The sequence below is a fragment of the Crotalus tigris genome, unplaced genomic scaffold (genome assembly GCF_016545835.1).
Source record: "Crotalus tigris isolate CLP2741 ecotype Arizona unplaced genomic scaffold, ASM1654583v1 scf7180000017678.2327064, whole genome shotgun sequence".
Lineage (NCBI taxonomy): Eukaryota > Metazoa > Chordata > Lepidosauria > Squamata > Viperidae > Crotalus > Crotalus tigris.
The window spans coordinates 1,193,097-1,215,525 of record NW_024096561.1 but is presented as its reverse complement, the minus strand read 5'-3'; the positions used below and the strand labels follow the sequence as shown (position 1 = coordinate 1,215,525).

Below are 22,429 nucleotides of genomic sequence, written 5' to 3'. Positions count from 1 at the left end.
TTTCAGTCTGTTCAACCAAGAACAAATTACCAAGAGGAATAAAATCCCAAAGGATAAGCCGATATCCCAGCCTATAAAATCTGTACAATCTTTAAGGAGACAATTTCTCAAATTTCTCAAGATGGAGATGGTTAACAGCATCAAATTCCTGGGTGTGCACTGAACAAGTAGGCTGGCTTGGTTGCTCCACAGCGAGACACTGCTGAAGTGGGCACAGCAGAGCCTGCATTTTCTGTGTCACATGAGAAAAGTAGATCTTCTTTCCCCTGTCCTTTCCACTTTCTACAGAGGGATGATTGAGAGCATCCTGTCATACAGCATCACAGTCTGATTTGGAAGCATCGCCGCTTCAGACAGTAAGGCAGTGCAGAGAGTGGTGAGGATGCCTGCAAAGATTATTGGCAGTTCCCTCCCTTCCATCCAGGACATAGCATATAAGCATTACTTGAGCAGGGTCTGTAAGATTGTCTGAGACACTACACATCCTCTTCATGACCTGTTTTCTTTGTTATTTTATGGGAGGAGGCTCTGTGGTATCCGAAACAGAACATTCAGATTCAGTCAGTTTTCTTCCATACAGTATTAACCTTGTGAACTCTAAAGCTTCCTCCTTCCGTTATGTATTCAAGATGGACAGTGATTAATATCTAAATGTTACGTATATGTAAGGGTGTAGATCTACACATATGTTGTATATAGAATGTTTAAATGTGTGTTATATATGTGTACACTTTGAGAGCAAGCAACCAAATTTCATTTTTAATGTGTGCCGTTATGCCCACAGTAAAAAAAAAATGACAATAAAGGTTATTTAATCTAATCTAATTTATCAAATCAAATTATAATACTAGATATGCGAAGAAGTAAGCTGGAACAGATAACATTTCTAACACCAAATGAAGTTTACTTTGCCAAAAGTTCGTATGGGAAAATGACTTTTGCAGTTCCCGTGGGAATTTTAGGTTTCCAAATTTAGGTTACTTGCTGCAATAACATAAAGAAAGCAGGTTTGCAAAGTCATGGGAGGGAAAATATTTGTTGCTATCATAAGTCACAACACTTGAAATCGTACAACAAAGACCACTCTTTAAAAAGAGTACATCAAACTCTCAAGGGCTTAGGACGACAGCATACTGTAAATGTGAGTCATTTCAAATCTTTACCAGGAACATATGGAACTAAAACATGAACATTGGGAGAATGAGAAGATGCACACAATGCTTTTCTTCTCACTAGCCAGAGCAGAGCTTTGCAATCTGGCAGTTTCTCCATCAACTGGATGACCCTTTCACAGCCAGGATACAAAATACATAAGTTATTATCCAATACATATGGAAAGTGTCAACATGGACAAAACTGTTCTAGAGATTTCTCCATGAAGACATAGTTCAACTTGGGGGGTACTAATCAAACATAGATGTTTCCATTTGTCTACTGAGATATTTCATAGCTCCCTTTCAGAATGGTGTGGTAGACTTTCTGCCTACTTCAATCGTTTGGGGTTAGCAGGGAGCTAACTATATAATTGGCTTACAGTTGCTGTTGTTAGTCTAAATATTTTTGTAAATATATTTTTATTTAATTAAAAAGTCAAGATGTTTCTATATGATCACATCCTTGTTGAGTTCATGTAGGAAAATGATATTTGCTGTGGGAAGCCTAATGGAGTCACAAGTAACATAATCCCACCAATCCCTGGGCAAAAGAAAGGAGTCCTACTCCATCCTATTAACAGGATGCTATGGAGACTTCCCTAAACCAATGAAAAGGGAGGTACTTAGTGAAAGTGGCTGGACCGGACTGAATCATTCCAGAGGCCTCTGCAATGGGCTCAGGGGATGTCCTGCTTTGATGATGTAGCAGGCTGGATTTTCAAATCATAGGAAAGGCAATGAATACCACATCCTAGGGATGTGGAATGGAAGCTGCTGGGAAGAGCGAGACCTATGGAAGGTACATGAAAATGTGAAAGCAGGAGGGAATGGAAAACTAATTCCAATATGTCAATGATAAGAATTAACTGCAGTCAACCTGCTTCCCACGCATACGGGAAAGAGCTTAGATGTTTTGATTAGCCACAGTTGACTTTTACATCCCATCTGATTAACTCATCACAATAGATAACCTTAGAGTGTGTGTATGTGTGTGTGCGTGTGTGTGTATGTATATGTGTGTATATATGCTCATTTTTGTTTCTTAGCCAAGGGAACCAGCGTTGTCCAAAGACATTTCTGTGGTCTCGTGGACAGTATGACTATACACCGAGGCGCACAGAACTCTGTTACCTTCCCACCGAAGTGGTACCAATTATCTACTCTCATTTGCATGTTTCCAAACTGCTAGGTGGGCAGGAGCTGGGGTAAGTAATGGGAGCTCATTCCATTGTGTGGCGCTTAGGTCTCAAACCTGGGCTGTCAGCTTTCCAGCTGACAGTCATCCTGCTGCCTAGTTAACAATACATTACTATACAGCATATCCCTAGTATATTGTTATTGGTTAACCATAGTTAATTAGTTGAAACAAAGCAGCTTCCGCTCAGAGTATTTGGTTTAGTTTTAATTTAGTTGACTTCAAGCAAATCAAAGTTAGGGTTAAACATAGTTAACTATATTTGAAACAGGTTAAATAATTGAAAATAAAATTCAAAGCTTCACTCAGCTCTTTGCTGCTATATCTGAGTCAATGAGGGGAAAACAAAAGTGTAAGTTGAAAGTTTGCTGCAAAGCATTCCACTCAGAACAAGCCATTGTTTTTCTCATGGCCTCTGAACCTGCTCGCTGTATCTGGGAAAATGTTGGATCATATAGATGGGGGCACTCTCCAGGTCTTCCCTTAAATGTTGCCATCTGGTGCCTTTTCTGTGGCTGCCCAGACCCTTTGGAACAGCCTCCCCCTGAGATTCAGAGCTCCCCCAATCTTTTAGCCTCTGAGGGGAGTTGTGAAAATTTGGCTCTTCAAGCAAAATTGGGCTAGGATAGAAGTGACTCAGCCAAATGCAATTGTGGAATTGAGGAGATGTTATGGTACTGTGATGGGATTTATGATATTTTGAATTTATTTTTCCCACCTTTATTATGTTTATAAATAACTCAAGATAGTGAACTCACATTAACATTTTTTCCTCCTCCTTCTATTTTCCCCAAAATAACAACCCTGTGAGGTAGGTTGGCCTGAGAGAGAATAATTGGTCCAAGCTCCTCCAATCAGCTTTCAAGACTAGAACACACAGTTTCCCAGTTCCTAGCTTGATGCTTTAACCACTAAATGAATTGTAAGTCACTTAGAACATCATGTATAAGATAGGTAGTCATATATGTTTTCTACGTGATTGAATGAATGTGTTTTCTGGGAATCTGATAGTTGTAATAATACTCAAAAGAGGAAACTTGCTAGCATGCTCTCATCTTCAAAGGAGCTTGCCATTTAATATGGCCACTCACCCACTCAAATTTATCACTGATGTTGGACACAATCACATGGTCAATTTCCTTGTATTTGTTTATCACTGGATTGCACATTTTCAATCTGTGAACACATTCAGTGGGACCATTTCTGGAAAGGCCAGAAAAAAGAGGCCAGCCTTCACCCTAGAAACATCCCACTTATACCCGATAATGCCTGTGTAACACATTTCTGCCACAGTCACAGAACTGTGAAAAAATGATGACCCTGTCAACAAACTATAGACTCAAACAGTTCAGTCAAACAATTCAGTCATGTATTATTTCCTGTCAGGTTTGTGTGTATCTCAATTTTCTTAGGAGTAAAAATGTAAAGTAAATATTACTATTTAAATATGAAGCCTGCATATAAAACTCCACTGAGAGTAATCCAGAAAAATATTGCTTTTATAAGTTACCTAATTACTTTTTAAACACTATGATGTAAATGCAAAAGCAACAGTGCTTTCTGCCTGCCCACTTCTAAAATAAACCTTAAAATGCTCCCAAATCTTCTTCACACCAATTAATGTCATCCAATACATCATGTATACTTGCCTGACTAGAGATATCAGGATTTTTCATCCATCAGGCAGACACAAAATAAGAGATGACTGGTCTTAAAAGTTTCAGCAGCAGCTGCATTTCCCTTAAGGAAAATTACAATACATGACCAAACCAAACTTGAAAGAAAATAGCTAGAGCCTCTTGAAATGTAAGAGTCTATACGCTGAGATTCCTTTCATAACCTTTGCTGCATCTTCTTAGGATAAGAATACTGCTAGCTGAATCTGTCCATTAAATGAAGGACACAGCATGAGAAATAACAAGTGGGAACAGAAAGTATTTGGTTTAGGGCAGATCTCCCTACGGTGGCATGCGGTGTTTGGCGGTGGATTTGCTGCCTGAAAAAGTGATTTAATTCCACCTTAATTTTTTCCTTGCAAAAGGTATATGGGTAATTGCTACTCCTAAAACTTACACTTCTATTTATAGCACACCAACCATGACAATGAATAAATATTACTCTGGGTAAAATAGTGAATATATTTTTCGTATTTTTCATTACGATTACAAATGTAATTATGTACATGCAAACACATAATACTGTGTCACATAATGTATTTACATTACATTTACAAAATACATTGCATTCCTCATATTTCCTTTGTAATTTTGAACTTAATATAAAAATTATACTGCAAAATAATCATGTATATACACACGCACACATATATGCATATACCTAGTGTACGTGTATGTGTGCATGTCTATCTGTCTGTCTAATATAAATATACACAGGTACACACACACATCCACACACACCCTCTCAAGCCAATTTCTCTATTTTCATTAGTTCTCGGGTTATTATCTTGATGGGTTTTTTTTTTACTGTTAGTAAAAAGCAACTAACAACAACAATTCACAGATTAAACAGAATTAACTTAGAGAAAGAAATTACCCTAAAAACCTTTAACCATCTTTTTTCCTTTTATCTGAAGTCCATTTGAATTATTAGTGTGGGTCTTTTGTTCTCATTATGACTAAAATTTAACATTTTTGGTAACTTGGGCAGTGAATAAGAAGAAGGGAACATACTTGGCATTCTACAGAAAAACAATGAACCTGTTACCACAATCCATTGGTAAACTCCAAATAAATCTTGGGAAAACAACTTTGAAAGGATTCATGCCTCCCCAAAACTTTTACTTTGTGTAATATTAAGTTTTGTGTGGAAATTGAAATCCTGTATATCCTCCATTCTATACATTATAAGATCTTTCAAAGCAGGATAGATTAAATGTGTAAGCAATAAATACCAGAGAAAGGAGTCCCACAATTGAAGCTTCAACACTAAATTAACAGTAACTCTTTCTCCCTTAGTCTGTTCCAAAGATCTAAACAACATTGCTCTAATTATAGTTGGAGCAAAGACTAAAAATAGCTACAAATCAACATAAATTTTATCTATAAACCTCTGAACCTTTGATTGTTGCCATTTGATGTTACCCTAGATTTGCTGGTGTAATCAAATAAAAAGCAGCTTTATATTTCCAAATCCATCTAGAAGAAATTGAAAAAAAAAATGGATAGAGGAGAGGAAAGAACAATGTATCAGCAATTTCAAAATACTTATAAAGAGTTCTTGGTGCTCTTGGAGCTTGGTTGTTTCCTTGCATATATTTCCTCAACTAGGTAACTTCAGTGCTAGTGAATATGGAATTTGGTCTGTTTATATGTAATATCTTGCCCTGCCAGTGATTGGGGCGGGTGTTTTATCCTTGGCATTTCCTTGATTGGGGTATTGTTTTCTGCTTGCTAATTTATCTGGTGTTAATCGCTGCTTATTTGGGCACTGACTGCTGGAGATAATGTATTTTAGGGTTTTTGTTTCCTTTTTAGCTTTTTATAGTGTGCAAATGTTGTTTATTTTTATATGTACATCAGTGGCTGATTTGTCTGAATGCCAAACTTCCAGTAATTCCCTAGCATTTTTTTCATTTAGCTTGATCCAGGATGCTCAATTTCTCAGTCAAAACTATGGTTGAGTCTGTCTGTGTGTTGTGAGATAAGGAGCTTTCATCGTGTCTTCTGACTGCTGGTTGAGTTTCTTGGATATGATCTACTAATCTTCTACCTGTCTGTCCTATACAGTAGGACACTGTATCTTGTAGATCAGGGGTAACCAACCCCAGTCTGTGGACCAGAACCGGGCCACGGCATGCCAGCAACTGGTCCGCACAAGCAAGGAAAGCCCCATTCATAGCATGCAGGCAGCACACAAAACCATGCCCCCTCTGGTCCATGGAAAATCGTCTCTCCACGTAACCGGTCCCTGGTGCCCAAAAGGTTGGGGACCTCTGTTGTAGATGACTCCTGTTCTTACTTCTTGAGCTGCTAGGTCTTTAAGATCTTTTGAGGGCTTTAGTTGGTTTGTGTGCTAAGGCAGTGTCCCCCAACCTTTTGGGCATTAGGGACTGGTTCCAAGGAGAGAGGTTTTTCTGCGGACCGCAGGTGGTGTGCTTTTGTGTGCTGCCTGCATCCTGTAGATTGGGCTTCACTTGTTTGCATGGCTCATACTTGGTTGTACATGTGGATGTGTTGTAGTTTCAAGATACTGCATTACAGTCTCAGCTATAAATTTTGAGAATAATAATCATTTGAATGTTCTGATTTGTTGGTGTACTTGTCCATCAAACTGAAAGCAGGAAGGTAGGCAGAGGTTGACAAGGTCCGTGATTCTGTGTTTCAATCATAAGGTATTTAGCTAGATTGGTATATTGTGGAGTACTGCTGCCATGGATTCTTTCACTACTTCTGGATCTCTAAATGTCAAGAGTGTTGTGGCATCACATTAAATCATAATTTCATCTTCTATTTTTAATGCTTTGATTTTCTGGAGGCACTGTGGGAAGCTGATAGAACATTCATTCCCCTTTGGGAGATGCTCAAGATTTTTTGTAAGTTCTTTAGCTATGTAGTATGTTGGGACCCCTTGTACAGTAATGACATAATTGAATGAAGAGGTTTGTATATTTTGGGGTGTCCATTGAGATGTGGGAAGAGGGGTCCATTGTGTTCATGATGTTGTGTCCTTTTTTTATAATCTAATTTTTTTAGTCTAATCTCACAATCTTATTTTCCTATGATACGATTTCTTTAAGTATAAAGGAAATCTGAGTTCTCATCATTTTGAGCAATGGATCAAAATAAGCAGCAGCAGTTTTAGGGCACATTACTGAAATATTCCAAATACAGTTTTCACTATACAAATCTATTTTTCAGTTGCTAAAACCTTGCAGCTTTTTCTTAAAATAGATGTTTCAGTAAGAAGGACTGCATATAGACATTTTTTATAACTGGTATTTCTAAATATTTGTCTAGTTTCTTTTTCCACTTAACCTGAAAAAAAACCACAAAAGCAGAAAACTGGGCAAAAAGAAGAAATGTTAAACCAGTGGTGTGCACTGTTGGTTTGAGTGTCACACCAGGTTTTGTATAGCATAAGAGAGTCGTACTTCAAAACAGGCCAGGATAGTGACTTTTGCACATCAGCAGCGCTTCCTAGTAAATGGAACAACTTGCTGACATTTTTGAAAATGGTGAAAACCTTGCTTTTCTTTCAGGCAATGAGGCCAGGATGCTGCCTAAGAGACCTCAATCATGAGTGTCTATGAATTTTGTATGACCTGAGATTTTCTTGTGAGACAACTTTTATTTGTGTATTGTAATGCAGGTAATGGAGTGATGTTTTAACTCTGTTTGTCTTCCAAAGTTTCACTGGCTACATTGGATAGATAGGTGGCTATATATATATTTTAAAATTGATTAATTAATTGATAATTAAAAAAACACACCTGCCAGAAGCCATAATTCTAACACAAGGCCAGCAAGGAATTGATAAATGGAGTTGAACTAATACATGCTAATTAAAATTAATTGCCCCCATATGGTGTCCCATGTGTAAAATTGAATTTACAATTATCTCCATATATTACCAATCTCTCCTTCACACAAAGACTTCTGTCCTACAGAAACAGGCTTTTCTCTCTTTCCAGGAGAAACACCAAAAGGGGAAGAAAACAGGATGGCAATGGGTGTGAAGGAAAAAGGACAGAATGAAAGAGATGAGGTGAGAGCCAAAAACAAAATTTAAAGAATATTGCCCAAAATACATAAATGCAAATATCCTACCACCATCAATTGGTAATCATTCTATTGTTATCATTATTTTGCTTCCTTACATCCACCATGAAGATAAATAAAAAAAAACTAAAAATGATTATTTACAATTCAGCAACTGATTCGATTCCAAAAGTCATATTTAACCAGAATTTAGAGGGTGGGAAAGATCACTTTGCAAACGTAAACATTAGTTTACTCACACCTATAGAAGCGCTTACGGTAGTTTGTAAGCCCGAGGGCTTAATTTTGTTTCAAAGACTAATGTATAATGATTTCCCTCCTCAAATAATAAGAAATAATAAGGAAGGACATTTATCTGCTAGTTTAGTTTATAAATGTCAAACCTTCATTTACCATGTAGAAACTACTCATATTTCTTTTCATAGGAAAACACTTGTAATTATTGTCCCAATTCTAATTTTTTTCACTTCTCAGTCTCCTGCCCTATTCTGCCAGCAACAAGCTGAAAAAATAGGTCTTCTCCCCTGCTCCGCATTAAATACAATTATTTTAGATGACATGTTTCAAGAAGAAATAAATCTCACTGAAGGAATAAAGCTTACTGAATAAATATGCGTAACATATTCTGTGAACATCTACTCAGAAACTTATTCATGATTATTCCCATTCCTGAGCAGTTAGTAAATCACATACTTTCAGTGAAAGTAGGTTTTTTGTTTTTTTTTGCAAAAGTCTCTGCACCTATTAGAAAACCACTGATAAACAGCTCTTAAGTATAACCAGCAGGGAATGTGTAGTTAGCAGCATTCATATTGGGTAGAGCAGTCCAGAAATCATAGTTTTGGGAACAGTGCGTTCTTAGGCCATGAAACTTTAATCTATTTGCAGGCCCCATTTTAAAAACGCAGCACTCTCAGCCAGTCGCTTTTCATTTTTGTTGTCAAAACTACTTCATTCTCCAACATGCACTGTTTATTTAGAATCCCTTGCTTGGCAGTTTGTGAGATTAAAACAGGCTTACTATTATAAGGACTGGCCACCGATAAGCCTTACATCAATTTTAGGCCGAATCACTAGAGTTGTTACTACAGTAGCTCTCACTTCAATATTCACTAAACTGGGAAAGGGGAAAAATATTTCATTTCTAAATTCAGCCACATTCAGTTGTATTTATTCACTGTAAATATATATAACACATTTTATCCCATACCATGCTCAGTGATGAATCACACACTTTTCTGGTTTCCCAAGAGTTATGCAGTCTGTTTTGCAAGTGGCAGAAATGTTTCAGGACAGAATTTTTAAAATGAATTCTATTCAACAAAACTCTATTCAATGAGAGGTTTCTGATTACCTGACACTTGTATTAGTTGATTTGCATGACATTGCCCCATTCTGAGTTGTTTACTACTCCCTGTTAGAAATAGGACATGGGCTCTTGATCCAACTTACAAAAGTTGTGCCATATTCATGTTATCTCCACAACCGTTTACTGGAATATTTAAAAAAACGATGTATAGCTTTTCCTGGACTATGGTAATAAAAGTCACACCTGTATTCTTTTTCTTAACACTTCTTGGATATCAATGCTACATTAAAGGCTTAAAACTGTGTTAAATTGTGTACTAGTGAGATAAAAGACAGCATTTTAAAATAGTGGACGCTGTTGCAAAGTGTCTTGGAATTCTAATCTCACAGGTTGTGGCACAGATCTTCATTGCAATCTAATTTGCAAGCACAGGCAAATTTCTTTGGCCTTGGATAACCACAACCAAAGTCCAGTCATATCTCTGCTTCATACTCTAGTGGCAACAGAGAAGGGAAGCAATTAAATAATTCTGATTTTGTTTTCCAGCTAGGTTGATGCCTGCAAGAACAAAAATGCCATGGACCACAGAGGTTGTACTTGCGGCTCTGTCAATGTAGAAAAAGAAGAAAATTGCCACAGGCAAGTAGCAAGTAAAATGGGCAGCAATGGGTTTGAGAAAACTTCGAAATTTGGGCCTCACCCTAGTCAGAGGCTGCTTCTTTGACCACAGAAACAATCAGGCAGTGATTCAGGCAATGCCTGGAGCACGTTCTAATAGAATTTCAGCCTTGCCGTGTAGGCTTGATGGCTTTCATATAATTGTCCAGTGCAAAAAGCCCATGCTGTCAGAAAGTTTTTAAATCCACTGAGCAGATAATAAAAGTTTTTTAAAATAAGTACAGGTAGTCCTCGACTTATGACTACAATTGAACCCAAAATTTATGTTGCTAAGTGAGACATTTGTTAAATGAGTTTTGCGCCATTTTATGGCCTTTCTTGCCAGAGTTGTTAAATGAACCACTACAGTTGTTAAATTAGTAACATACTTGTTAAGTGAATCTGGCTTCCACATTGATTTTGTCAGATCGCAAAAGGTGATTGCATGACTCCGGGACAGTGCAACTGTCATAAATATGAGTCAGTTGCCCAGTGTCCAAATTTTTATCACGTGACCATGGGATGCTGCAACAGACATAAGTGTGAAAAAGGTCATAAGTCACTTTTTTCAGTACCGTTGTAACTTTGAACAGTCACTAAATGAACTGTTGTAAATTGAGAACTATCTGTATAATCATTCATAGGTGGTTCACATAAATTCATTTACTATTTTAGGAATTCAAGGCAACGTAGAGTTGGAAAGTCTTGACCTATAGTAAAATAGACATATTCTTTTTAATATCGTTGCATCACAATCTATGAACAACTTTTGTATTTATGGAGATCTTTGTGCTGTTCCCAAATAAACAAACTGAAATGGTGGTAGAACATAAGAGACAGCAAATATATTATACATTCCTTAGCATAATCTAGTTCTGCCTTCTGCTCATGTATACACATGCACAGAATAAACTTTCACCTTTATGTGTAGCTATCAACACTCTAAGTAACTACCAGTAGCCAAAGTGATTTTCTGCCTTATTTTTTCAAATAGAAGTGCTCAAAATGAAATCTCATTTCTATCCTGAAGCTAGAAAAGTTTTTTTTTCACATTTGCCTTTAAAAAAAAAAAAAATCAGTGTAGTCTTCTTTCAAACAAAAGCTGATCTATTTAAGATATGCCAAATTTTATTATCAGAAAACATTTTAAAGACAATATGACATAAAAGGCCTAGAAAAATCCATCACTTTAAAGGGCAAAATCAGTATTTTTAAACATACAGGTTACGTTCACAACCCCGCTCATTCCTTGCATAATCAGACAGGCAAAAATCTGTGCAAGCTTTCTTAACAAAACAACAGGAGGCCGTTTCATGGTTATCCCCCCATGCCTGTTTATTTGCATGGAATTGATTCATAATGTACATATTATGATTGCAGGTGAGCCATCTCAGATGTAATTCTTAAAATGCAACTTTTTCTAGTGAGGAAATTACCCAGTTCACCAAGGTTTTCTCTAAGAACTTAACATTAGGACCACAGGGAAGGGGGCTTCCCCTCACAATACAAGATGCAGTTGTGGGAACCAGATCCACTCATGTGAAGGTGAACACAAAAAGCTTTTTTCCAGACTTTATACAGGTAGTCCTTGACTTATGACCACAATTGAGCCCAAAATTTCTGTTGCTGAGACAGTTGTTAAGTGAATTTGCTCCATTTTACGAACTGTTTTGCCACTGCTGTTAAGCGAATCACTGCAGTTGTTAAGTTAGGAACGCAGTTGTTAAGTGAATTGGGCTTCCCCATTGACTTTGCTTGTCAGAAGGTCACAAAAGGTGATTACAGGACCTCAAGACACAGCAACCGTCCTGAGTCAGTAGCCAAGCATCCTAAATTTGATCATATGACCACAAGGATGCTGTAACGGTTTAAGTGTGCAAAATGGTCACATTTCACTTTTTTCAGTGCCCTTGTAACTTTGGTCACTAAGTGAAGTGTTGTAAGTCGAGGACTACCCGTACAAGTATGTGAAGACCGCCTCTCTTCCGGATATTCTTATAAAAATATTAATAATAAAAACGCCAATCCAATTTAAACACTTGGCTGACTGGGCGACAAACCGTAATAAAATTCAGTCAGGAAAGATGGGCTGTTCAGAGGAGAAGCTCCGGGCCAATCCCAGAATACGATTCTCAAGGAAGCCGGGCTGGACGGACTGGCTGGAGCTGCCCTCTTGTCAGCCCGGAGGCCACCGTTTCCACGACGCCGGCTTCCCGCCAAGAGGCAAAGGGGCGAGCAGGTGGAGAGCGCTCCGAGCGCCTTCCGCCTCCCAGCGCTGGGCGGCCCAAAGGGAATCCCCGTTCTGACGCGCGAGGCGTCGCCGCTGGCAACTATCCCCAGAACTGAGATTACGCCGAGTTTACTAGCCCAGCCGGAACGCGGGGGGCAGGGAGGCTGGGCTGGGCAGAACTCCTCGCACGTCGTCCTCCCAGGCGAGATAAAGCGCGGGAGGCGCTAGGACCGGGGGAAACCCACTCAGGCGCGCACCGACTGACCCACCTCTCCTCCGCCGCCTCTTCCGAGCCACCAAGGAAGTCGGCTGCTGCGGTCATGATCGCCGACCACTCGCTCCGGCAGGGATGCGGACCGGGGATTGCCCCCCCCCCTGGCAAGCCTCGCCCGGACCTTCCGTGACCAGAGATCACCCCAAGCCGCCCGCTTCTCTCTGCCGGCCCGCCCGTGCCACTTTCAAGCATGCTGTTGGCCAAGCTGTAACCCCCCCACCCATACCTAAATTATTGCAGAGAAAAAAGGGGGGGAAATGCCTCCCCTCCAGCCCCAATACTTACATCATCGAACAAGGATCCAACGTTGGCTGTAACTAACAAGATCCCGGTGTTCGCGACAGCCCCTTTCATCGCCATGATATTGGCCAAAAATAGTTCTGGGGGTATGTGTGTTGTGTATATATTCTAAAGAGACATTTGCGACGTCTCGAAAAACTGCAATAAGAACAATAAATCTCTCGGCGGAGAGGGGGACCCGGGCAAGGAGGAGCGCAATCGGGAGTTCAAGGGAAGTTCAGCGGCGGGCTCGGGAGTCTCGGGCGGCCAGATCGACTTTTCTTCCCTCTTTTCTCGTCTTCTCCGCGCGCCTCCCGGTCACAGGTCCGCGCTCTGCGGTGCCCCAAAGGAGGGAGATCCTCCGAAGTCTCCCACCGGGGGCAGCGATGCAGGCATCAGTGCTGAGCCCCCGGGCTCATGGTTGCCGGCTCTCCTCTACACAGCCCTTCTTCCCGGGGCAGGATGGGGGAAAGACTTCGCGCTTAGATTTTCACCTTCGCAGCCATTAGGTTCCTGTTTGGGAAGTTCCTCCTGCTGCCGCCGCCGCCGCCGCCGCTAGCGGTGGTTAGATCCTGGTGCATGGCAAGGAGGGAAAGCGAGGGAGGGGGGGGGGTGAACAAATTCAACGAAAACTCTCGGCCGCGGGAAAGGGGGGGCGCTCCAGAGGTGGCTTCCAGCGCCCTTGGTTGCAGAGCGGAGCGGGCAAAACAACCCCAAGCCAATCCGTTCGGCAGGAGGGCCACCCGCCTCCTCCCCGACTTCCCCGCATCTGCCTGAAATAACAGAAAGAGGGGCGAGCGGCACGGCGACTAGATCTCTGCACTCCCCTGACGTCACGAGCTTGACACGGTTCGTCTTAAAAGGGCAACGCCGCCCCGCTCCCAGAGTCCCGCCGGGGCTGAGCCGTGCTAGCCTTCCAGCCTGTTTCCTAGAAAGGGGCCGAAGGAGGTGGCCGCAATGTCCCTGGAAGGGGTGGGGGGAATGAAGGGGGGGGAAGCAGTTTGCCCGGCGGAAAAATACAGCTTTGCAAAGGCTGGCTTGAGTCGCGCGCACACTGGGAATCGGCGAATTGCGCAACGGGCGAGGATGTGAAACTGGCATTTGCAACGGGGTCTGAATCGCACAACACGCTGACAATTACTACTATTACTGGATATTAACGACTATCCATTCAGAGAACGTGCTATAGTAACTTCCTGTCTCCTTGGACAATACATTTTCGCTCGGGGTCAGTTTATTGAATAGGATGTCCTTCAGGCTGCGGATGTGCTGCTCTGCTGTTAAGGTCAAGAAATTATCTCAACATTTATGCTGGCTCCCGGTAAATATAGCATCCAGTAACTCTTTAGGATAGAAAATTTGCCTTTTCCATTGTTGGTACATAAATAGATATCGTTGCAAAGATCTTGGGAACAGAGGGGTTAATTAACAGTGTAACACTTAATATGTGCCTGTACAAAAAAAAAAGTTTCCAAATCCTGACCCCAAGGGAAAGGTGGATATACAAGGTTTTAACACTTTCTGTTGCATACTCACTTGTGCACAATTTGGGTCCAACGTGGAAATGATGATTGTGAACTAATATCCTACCTTCCATCCTTCCATTGAAGCTTTACATGCCAAACAAGAAATTACATCTACAGTAAACTTGTGGTCTGTTCTATTTACTTTGGCCAAGTACTTTGAACTGCTCACAGCTACTGATAATTAATACTCAGTTTCAGTGTATTGTTTATTAACCAAAGGACCGTATCAAATGATAATTAGTACTCAAACTTAAGTTTCAACTATCCTAAGAAAATTTCTGTAGTCTTTGAGAAAGAAAAACAATAACCAGCAAATAATCCCTATGATATATTCATAAATTTCAGACTGCCTGGAAACTGTTCTCCTAAGAGAAATCTCTGTGTTTAAAATACATATAAGAATATTTCATTAGCATCTATAATTTAATTCTGTTTAAAAAAACTAGTGAGGTCTATAAACTATGCAAAACTCAGATGTAAATTGAGTACAGTGTACAGAATCTGACAAGCTTCTTATTTGCTTTTACAGATAAAATTCTGCATCTGATTTATAGATAAAAGATTGTAACCCTCCACAATTGATCAGTAGTGCTGTACAAAGTCCTAATAAAAGTCAATCAGTTCAGATTTTAAATTTGAAGAAGAGAAAGCCTAAAGGATAAACAACTGGCATGTGGCCAGTCAAAGCAACAATTTGCTTTCACAAATATTTACAATGGATAAATCACTAAAATTAGAAATGTGGGTGGATCTATGCAAATCTTATAGATGTCTGCCAACAGTTGGATTGTGTGGGTGCTGTATTTTGAAGCCACTTAGATTTATAGGGCAGCTCTCTTAACAGTCTCAGGCCTTTTGATTCTGAAGAAGTCTGATCATTTGAAATTTGCCCGCCATGTCTTAAACTATCCACAAGATGGCATCAGTACAGATAAACAGATAAAACTGGTTTTCCTGGCTTTATGGAAAGTGTCCGAAAAGTTCACCTGTGATGGACATATCAGGTGAACAAATTGTCTTAATCTCCAGAAACCAGAAAGTGCCTCGTTGCACCTTTTGAGAACTATACTTTGTTATATGGGTAATCCTCGATTTACGACCACAATTGAGCCTAACATTTCTGTTGTGAGACATTTGTTAAGTGAGTTTTGCCCCATTTTACAACCATTTTACAACACAGTTGTTAAGTGAATCACTGCAGTTGTTAAGTTAGTCACATGGTTGTTAAGTGAATCAGGCTTCCCCATCGACTTTGCTTGTTAGAAGGTTGCAAAAGGGGATCACATGAACCAGGGACGTTGCAACTGTCATAAATATGAATCAATTGCCAAGCCTCTGAGTTTTGATCACGTGACCAAGGGGACGGTGCAATAGTTGTAAATGTGAAAAATAGTCATGTCACTTTTTTCAGTGCTGTTGTAACTTTGAATGCTCATTAAACAAACTGTTGTAAGTCAAGGACTACCTATACAGTGTTTTGTATAGAGAATGAAACAGTCCAAATACCTTTGAGATGTATCATTTGTTGAGGATGAGTTTTTCAGATATAATTTCAGCCAATGAATTCCACTTTTTGTCAATTTTATTGTTTATGTGGATCTGTTCAGGAGTCACGAGACATATAAAGTGTTACAGTGCAAGATTTTTAAAACATAGCCTACGTATATTTTTAGAACGAATATGTCTTCTACCCATTTCTGCTCATTTCACCCCCCCCCACACACAGAGCAGAGCAATAATCAGAAAATTAATAAGCATTTTTAAAAAATATTATCTAATCTTATCTAAATGTCACTCAGTAAAAGCAAAAATGTTTTAAGAGTTTGGTTTTGTGTTTATTTTATTTTTGCTGTACTTTATAGAAATCTGTTTTAAATTCAGTGCCTGACTCTACTATTAGTCTAGGATACGTTCAATTGATGATGGTGATAGTGATAATGATACAGTAGTCTTGCCTCAGAACCTCAGGAGAAGTTGATATTTTTATGTTCCTCGTCCTCTTCTCCTTTTTTGTTCTACAAAAGAAAAGTATTAAGGAAGATAATGTAGAACAAATGAGAGAGAGAGAGAGAGAGAGAGAGAGAGAGAGAGAGAGAGAGAGAACATGCAAAGATAAATAACAACTTTATTGTCACTTTGAATGTACACTAATCGGCATACATCAAAATGAAATTTCGTTGCATACAATTCTCAAAGGGTCACCACACACACACAAAAAAACAATCTAGTTGGTTATATTTCCATAAATTAGAATAATGTGCTTTTGATAGATTTTCCCTAAGACATATTGAGGTGAAATGAATGCTACAAGCTAGTGAAAGTTTTGAAGTGGATAATTTGGAGAAAAGATTGTCACATAATTTTAAAGTAATAATCAAGTAATACAAAATCTCCCATAGGTTATTACCTATTGAATGTATTCACAGTTGATGTCACCTTTATTATCCTTATTACTTTAATTATTTAATTAGAAGCCCTTCCATTCTGATTAGTATCAACAGAAATCTTGAATCCAGTGAATTGATTTATGCCAAGATTCTCTTTCATCTTTCTGGCTCACTGAATTTAATAGAGCTTACCTCTCAGAAGATATACACAGCAGTAATAGTTATTATTGTAATAAAAGTTTTTTTTTCAGTTAAAAACATGGAGCCAACATCAGTTTCCAACAAGCTTCAAACAGTAATTTCTTTTAGAGTCATAACTGTACTCCAAGGAATTTACAGTAATAGCTTAAATCAAAATATTCCACAGGAATTTTATTTTGTGCTTCTTTTAAATTAACTTTCTTATTCCATACTCCATCAGAGAGAAAAATATTAGCGTCAGTGCCTGTTGATTGATTCTTCAATCCTTCTCTTCCATTTGACTGTGATTAAAAACAACTGAACCTCACACATGTGCTCCTCTTACATTTGCTATAAATAATCTATTTTTTTTAAATCACTTTTTCTCAAGCTGATGCCCTTCAGAAGCATGATATTAAAATAGAGACAGGCAGAGATGGGATTTATAGATTTAATTAAGGAATGCCCCTCATTCTCCCATAATTCACATTGAAAAATAGGATAAAAATATCGTGCTTAATGTTTTAAAACCTGTAGATGATCAAGCTAAGAGTCTAAGTGAGATGCACAAGTGTGTTTCCTCTGGCTATGGACCGGATAGATTTCCTGATTTTTTTTTTCACCATATGTTACTATTAAAATCTTAGAGAGAGAGCCGATCTAATTTCAACCAAGTAGTCCTCAACTTACGACCACGCTTGAGCCCAAATTTTCTGTTCCTAAATGAAACATTCGTTAAGTGAATTTTGCCCCCTTTTTACGACCTTTCTTGTTAAGTAAATCTCTGCCATTGTTAGTGACACGGTTTTAAGTGAATCTGGCTTCCCCATTGAATTTGCTTGTCAGAAGTTCTCAAAAGGGGACCACTTGATCACAAATGTCATAAATCTGAGTCATTTGCCAAACCTCTGAATTTTGAACACATGACCATGGGGATGCTGCAAATGGTTGTAAGCGCGAAAAATGGTCATAAGTCACTTTTTCCAGTGCTGTTGTAACTTTGAACAGTCACTAAATGAACTGTTGTAAGTTGAGGACTACCTGTATTTCCACAACATTAATGATGCAGCTAAGAAGCAGCTCCTCCTGGCTTTGATCCCTCTTACCTCCCATAGTGGCAGGCAGGTGGAAGGAACCAGAATGACACTAAGAGCTGATTAGAGTTCATTCTTTATCACCGCTAACCTATTCACAAGAATCTCATCAGATTGACTGTATTTTCTTGAGAACAGCCTGATAAGGAAGGACTTTGGGGATTTGGGGTCATGTCTGCATCACTTCCTGTCTTGCAAGGACTCTAAGCAGACCAGACTCTTCACTCCTTCCCCAACTTTAACTGGAGATTCCACCATGCCTATTGAAGAATCATTAGCTGCTTCTCTCAGAAAGTTCATGTATGTCAGATCCATTCCAGTCAGTGAATGCTATCCTGAAGACCTCTGTGGAAATTGTCAGGTGTCTGTCTCCCTCTTGATGGTAAAGGACTTCTGGCAGAGAAGAAGAGTCCAGCTGGAGTAGTATATTTCCTCGTATGCCCTCAATTTGTTTGTGCACCTATAATCTCAATTAACCTTCTTACAAGCTCATATGCCATTTAAGATTTTGACTAAAATGATGTTCAGTTAAAGGCCTCATTAACTCCTCTGATCCTTAAAGACAAATTTTCATCATCCGGGAAGAAAGTTACAGAATTACATCTTAGACACTGTGGACTCTCTGCTCCACTTGAATCTGAGAAAGTCAGTTAGGAGCAGAAGCAATGCTTCTTCAACTCTGACCTCTATAAATGATTCGGCCATGATCCCCTATTATTATAATGGTGGCTTGCTTGGAAGACCCTTTATTTTACTAACATTTATCTGCATTTTACATCAGACAACTTTGCCTTTAGCCAGATCAAATGTTCTATTTCTTTTTTTGCCAGCTAGCTAGGAATTCTGCTGCTACTATATTCCTTCATGGAAGCTTTTGTAATGTATTTTATGGAATGAATTACATAATATGGTGCACAGTCTGAGTAATTTTGCATTTGTACATCCTACCCCATAACATTTTTTATTATTTGTAACATGTAATTGACATCTGGTCTTGGGTTGTAAATATAGCATACTAACAATTGTGTTGAACAATTACCTATTTTCTGCACAGGTTAGACACTATAAAGTATCTATAGAGTATAAATCTTTTCCTCCATTTACTGTAATCAAATTGAACAGAATACTTTTCAGCTCTAAACTCAGGCTGCATATCTTGCATTGATTTTTAGTGCTGAAACTTTGACCTAGCAATTTTCAAGTCATATCCTCTGCCAATATAGTTATTAAATGAATAAATCCTAGATATTCCCTTCTTTGTAGAATAAATCAGTAAGGATTAGATGTTTCCATCAGGCACAGCATTTTAAGGAAATGAAGTACAGCTTTACATGTTAAGGCATGAATACATTTGTTCAAACAAGGCAGCACAGTCAATACTGTTCCTTATGGTGGCAATCAACTGACCTGAACACTATTTACCAATAAAACAACACAAATAATAGATTACTCTAAATTTCAAAGAGACAGAACAGAGGGCAAGGCGTATTTAAACAAGTCATGCAGTTTCAGGACTCAGAAATCCAATGAAAATCTTTTGGTATGTAGTATTTATCGGCTTCAAAGAAAATCCTTTAAAACAAATATTTTGCTTGTTCTAAAAATATGCCCCCCCCTTTTTTTTGAGTGGAATACCAGGAAGCTTCACCTACCACAGGTATACAATACACACAGCTGCTATTGCCCTTCAGCATGATTTTCTGGTTCTCAAATATATCCAGAATTACAATGAAGAATTAGTCATTCTGGCTGAATAATAAAAACTGTGCATGTGATGAACGTTATCTCATTTTTCTCTCTCCATATTTTCCTCTCCATGTTGTTGTTGATTGCGAAGTCATGTCTGACCCATCACGACCCTTTGGACAACATTCCTCCAGGTCTTTCTGTCCTCTACCATCTTCTTGAGTCCATTTAAGTTCACACCTACTGCTTCAGTGACTCCATCCAGCCATCTCATTCTTTGTCGTCCCCTTCTTCTATTGCCCTCAATCTTTCCCAGCATTAGGCCCTTCTTCAGTGAGTCCTTCCTTCTCATTAGGTGGCCAAAGTATTTGAGTTTCAACTTCAGGATCTGGCCTTCTAAAGAGCAGTCGGGGTTGATCTCTTCTAGGACTGACCTTGCAGTCAAGGGACTCGCAGGAGTCTTCTCCAGCACCATAGTTCAAAGGCCTCAATTCTTTGTCGCTCAGCCTTTCTTATGGTCCAAATTTCACATCCATACATTGCAGCTGGGAAAACCATAGCCTCCAGGTTATCTATCTAAAAATAATAACATTGAAAAAAGCTTGTATTGGTCTATAAGAAAACTGTAACATCCTTGCATGCTGCCTTATCAAATGTTGGGGCATGCTATCTTTTTATTCACTGTCGAAACCATTTACATCTTAACAAAGTAAACAAAGTTCTAGATGCAAGAACTGAATTTTAATTACCTAGTGTCAGCCCTGCAGGAATCTGGTAAACTAGATAGGAATTACAAATAGATGGGCTAATTCTATTTTATTGCAAAGCTATATTGATGGAACCTTGCAAGTCTAAAAGAACATCTCTTCCCCCCACCCCAATCACTTTTACAATAGAAGAAACTAGAGAGGGTTCCTTATGAGTCTCTTGCCCCACCCACTACTCAGCTGTGGCTATCTGGTCTCTTATCTGACCAGTTCCTTGACTGTATCTCTTGGCCAATCTCCCAAGGTTATTCCCACATACCGTCACACTTAGGGTGGTATCAGCTGGATTTGCCACTACGTATAGTAGTATAGTAGGAGTTCATTTATATCACCTCTTTGAAATCATTTTCCCCTTTGGACAACTGATAAAGGACTCAACAAGGTGCATTTGTTTAGCTTATCATTTTTAGCTTATATTTTAAAATATATTTTTCTGGATTTATTTAACCTATTTTCAGTATAAACTGACATTTATACAAAGATTAGATTCTACCCATTCTGGGAAATATGATGTAATTTTACATTTTCAGTTCTGCATCTCATGTTGGTATAGTAACATCATTCACAGTCCCTGAAACATATTAAACCTCTTAGTGGGGACAAATTTGCAGGGCAGTTTAAAATTAGACCTCTTACTCATGGATCTGGTGTTGAATCTAATCAACACTCTAGCCTCAGTGCATAGAGTGTGAAGTGAAGTGTCATATGGATTTCACAGCTATTATGATTACTTCTAATTGTTTTTATTCTGCATCCTTTTGTGTTGGTGCTACCAGACAAGATTATTTCCTTAAGAAGGAACAAGGTAACACTACGCTAATGTAGTTCTACTTGTTCTCATATTGTACAAAAAGCAGCATGTACAAAATCTATATATTACCAATCTTCATATATATATACCACAGTAAGACTAAAATCTTAAACACATTTACTTGAGCATATGGATTGTCCTTAGTGAAGCTGTAACTCTGAGGCTAGATTGCCTCGTGTCACTGATAATATTGTGTTGCTTGTTTTTCATGCATTATTGTATAGTGGAATTAACACTCCTGGAGGGAGAAACATTGCAAGCACAAAATTTTAAAATAACACATAAAAAAAGTTTTGGGTTTTTTGGGGGAGGGGGGTTTGCTTAATTTTTAAAACATTTTTTCTTGTAAAGGGAAGAACTGGAATATTCGTAATAAATATTTTAGCAAAATATACTTTCCATAAAACAAAAGTGAATTATGCAACTGATAAGGCACTCAGGAGATGGTATTTATGTTCCAATGAAATGTATTGCTCTCATTCTTAACAAAGGAAAATAAGTAATTTTTATAGGCACAGATTTGCAAAATCAGTGTCTATCTGCTAATTTGTTTATGCATACAATTTGGCTAAGTGCTCTAGTTCCCTTTCTTTATATATTGGTTTCAAAAAGCCTATGTTTATAAATCTTCTACCACACTGTTTCTCAAACCTAGTAACTTTAAGCTATGTGGACTTCAGTTCCCAGAATTGTCTAGCCAAGGGAGTTGAAGCCCACAGATCTTAAAAAATGCCAATTTTAAGAAACACTGTTCTACAATGCTAACCTATAGCCTTGTTCCAAATAAATCCCCAATATTCCTTATATTCCTAAGTAACAAATTATCTATGATATATTTTGAGTTGAATACTGAAGGAGGGAGCGAAGCCACAAAATACAGGGTTTCCTTCTGGCTGCACTATAGGCTAGAGGATGCAATCAGGTTCTCAGTCAAAATCCTGTCCTTTAGAGTAGTTACTCTTTCCATGCAAGTGTGGGAAGTCAACCCCCCCAGAAAAGGAAATATTAAAAGGGCAGAATATTATATTTCCCCAGAGGATCTTAAAGAAGCAGAAAAGCATGCCCAGTTTTTCTTAATAGCCCCAAGTCTCCCTCCCCCAAGCAGAAAACAGCTCTGTAGAAATGCAGATGTAATAATCCAT

General features: G+C 38.8%; 1 protein-coding gene across 5 annotated transcripts in view; it reads right to left on the bottom strand.

The window, feature by feature from the left end:
• INPP5A (inositol polyphosphate-5-phosphatase A) overlaps nt 1–13,702 on the bottom strand; it is a 291,517-nt gene extending 277,815 nt beyond the window's left edge. For 2 of the 5 annotated variants that reach the window (XM_039337448.1, XM_039337446.1), the window contains exon 1: nt 12,843–13,691. Coding sequence is in view for 4 of the 5 variants with exons in the window: in XM_039337446.1 (XP_039193380.1) it covers nt 12,843–12,917 (75 nt within the window). In the remaining variant the exon portion in view is untranslated. Of the gene's footprint in view, nt 1–12,842 lie in introns of all 5 variants that reach the window. The other 3 variants (XM_039337449.1, XM_039337450.1, XM_039337447.1) reach the window with 3 other exon arrangements.
• Nucleotides 13,703–22,429: the final 8,727 nt, after the last annotated feature.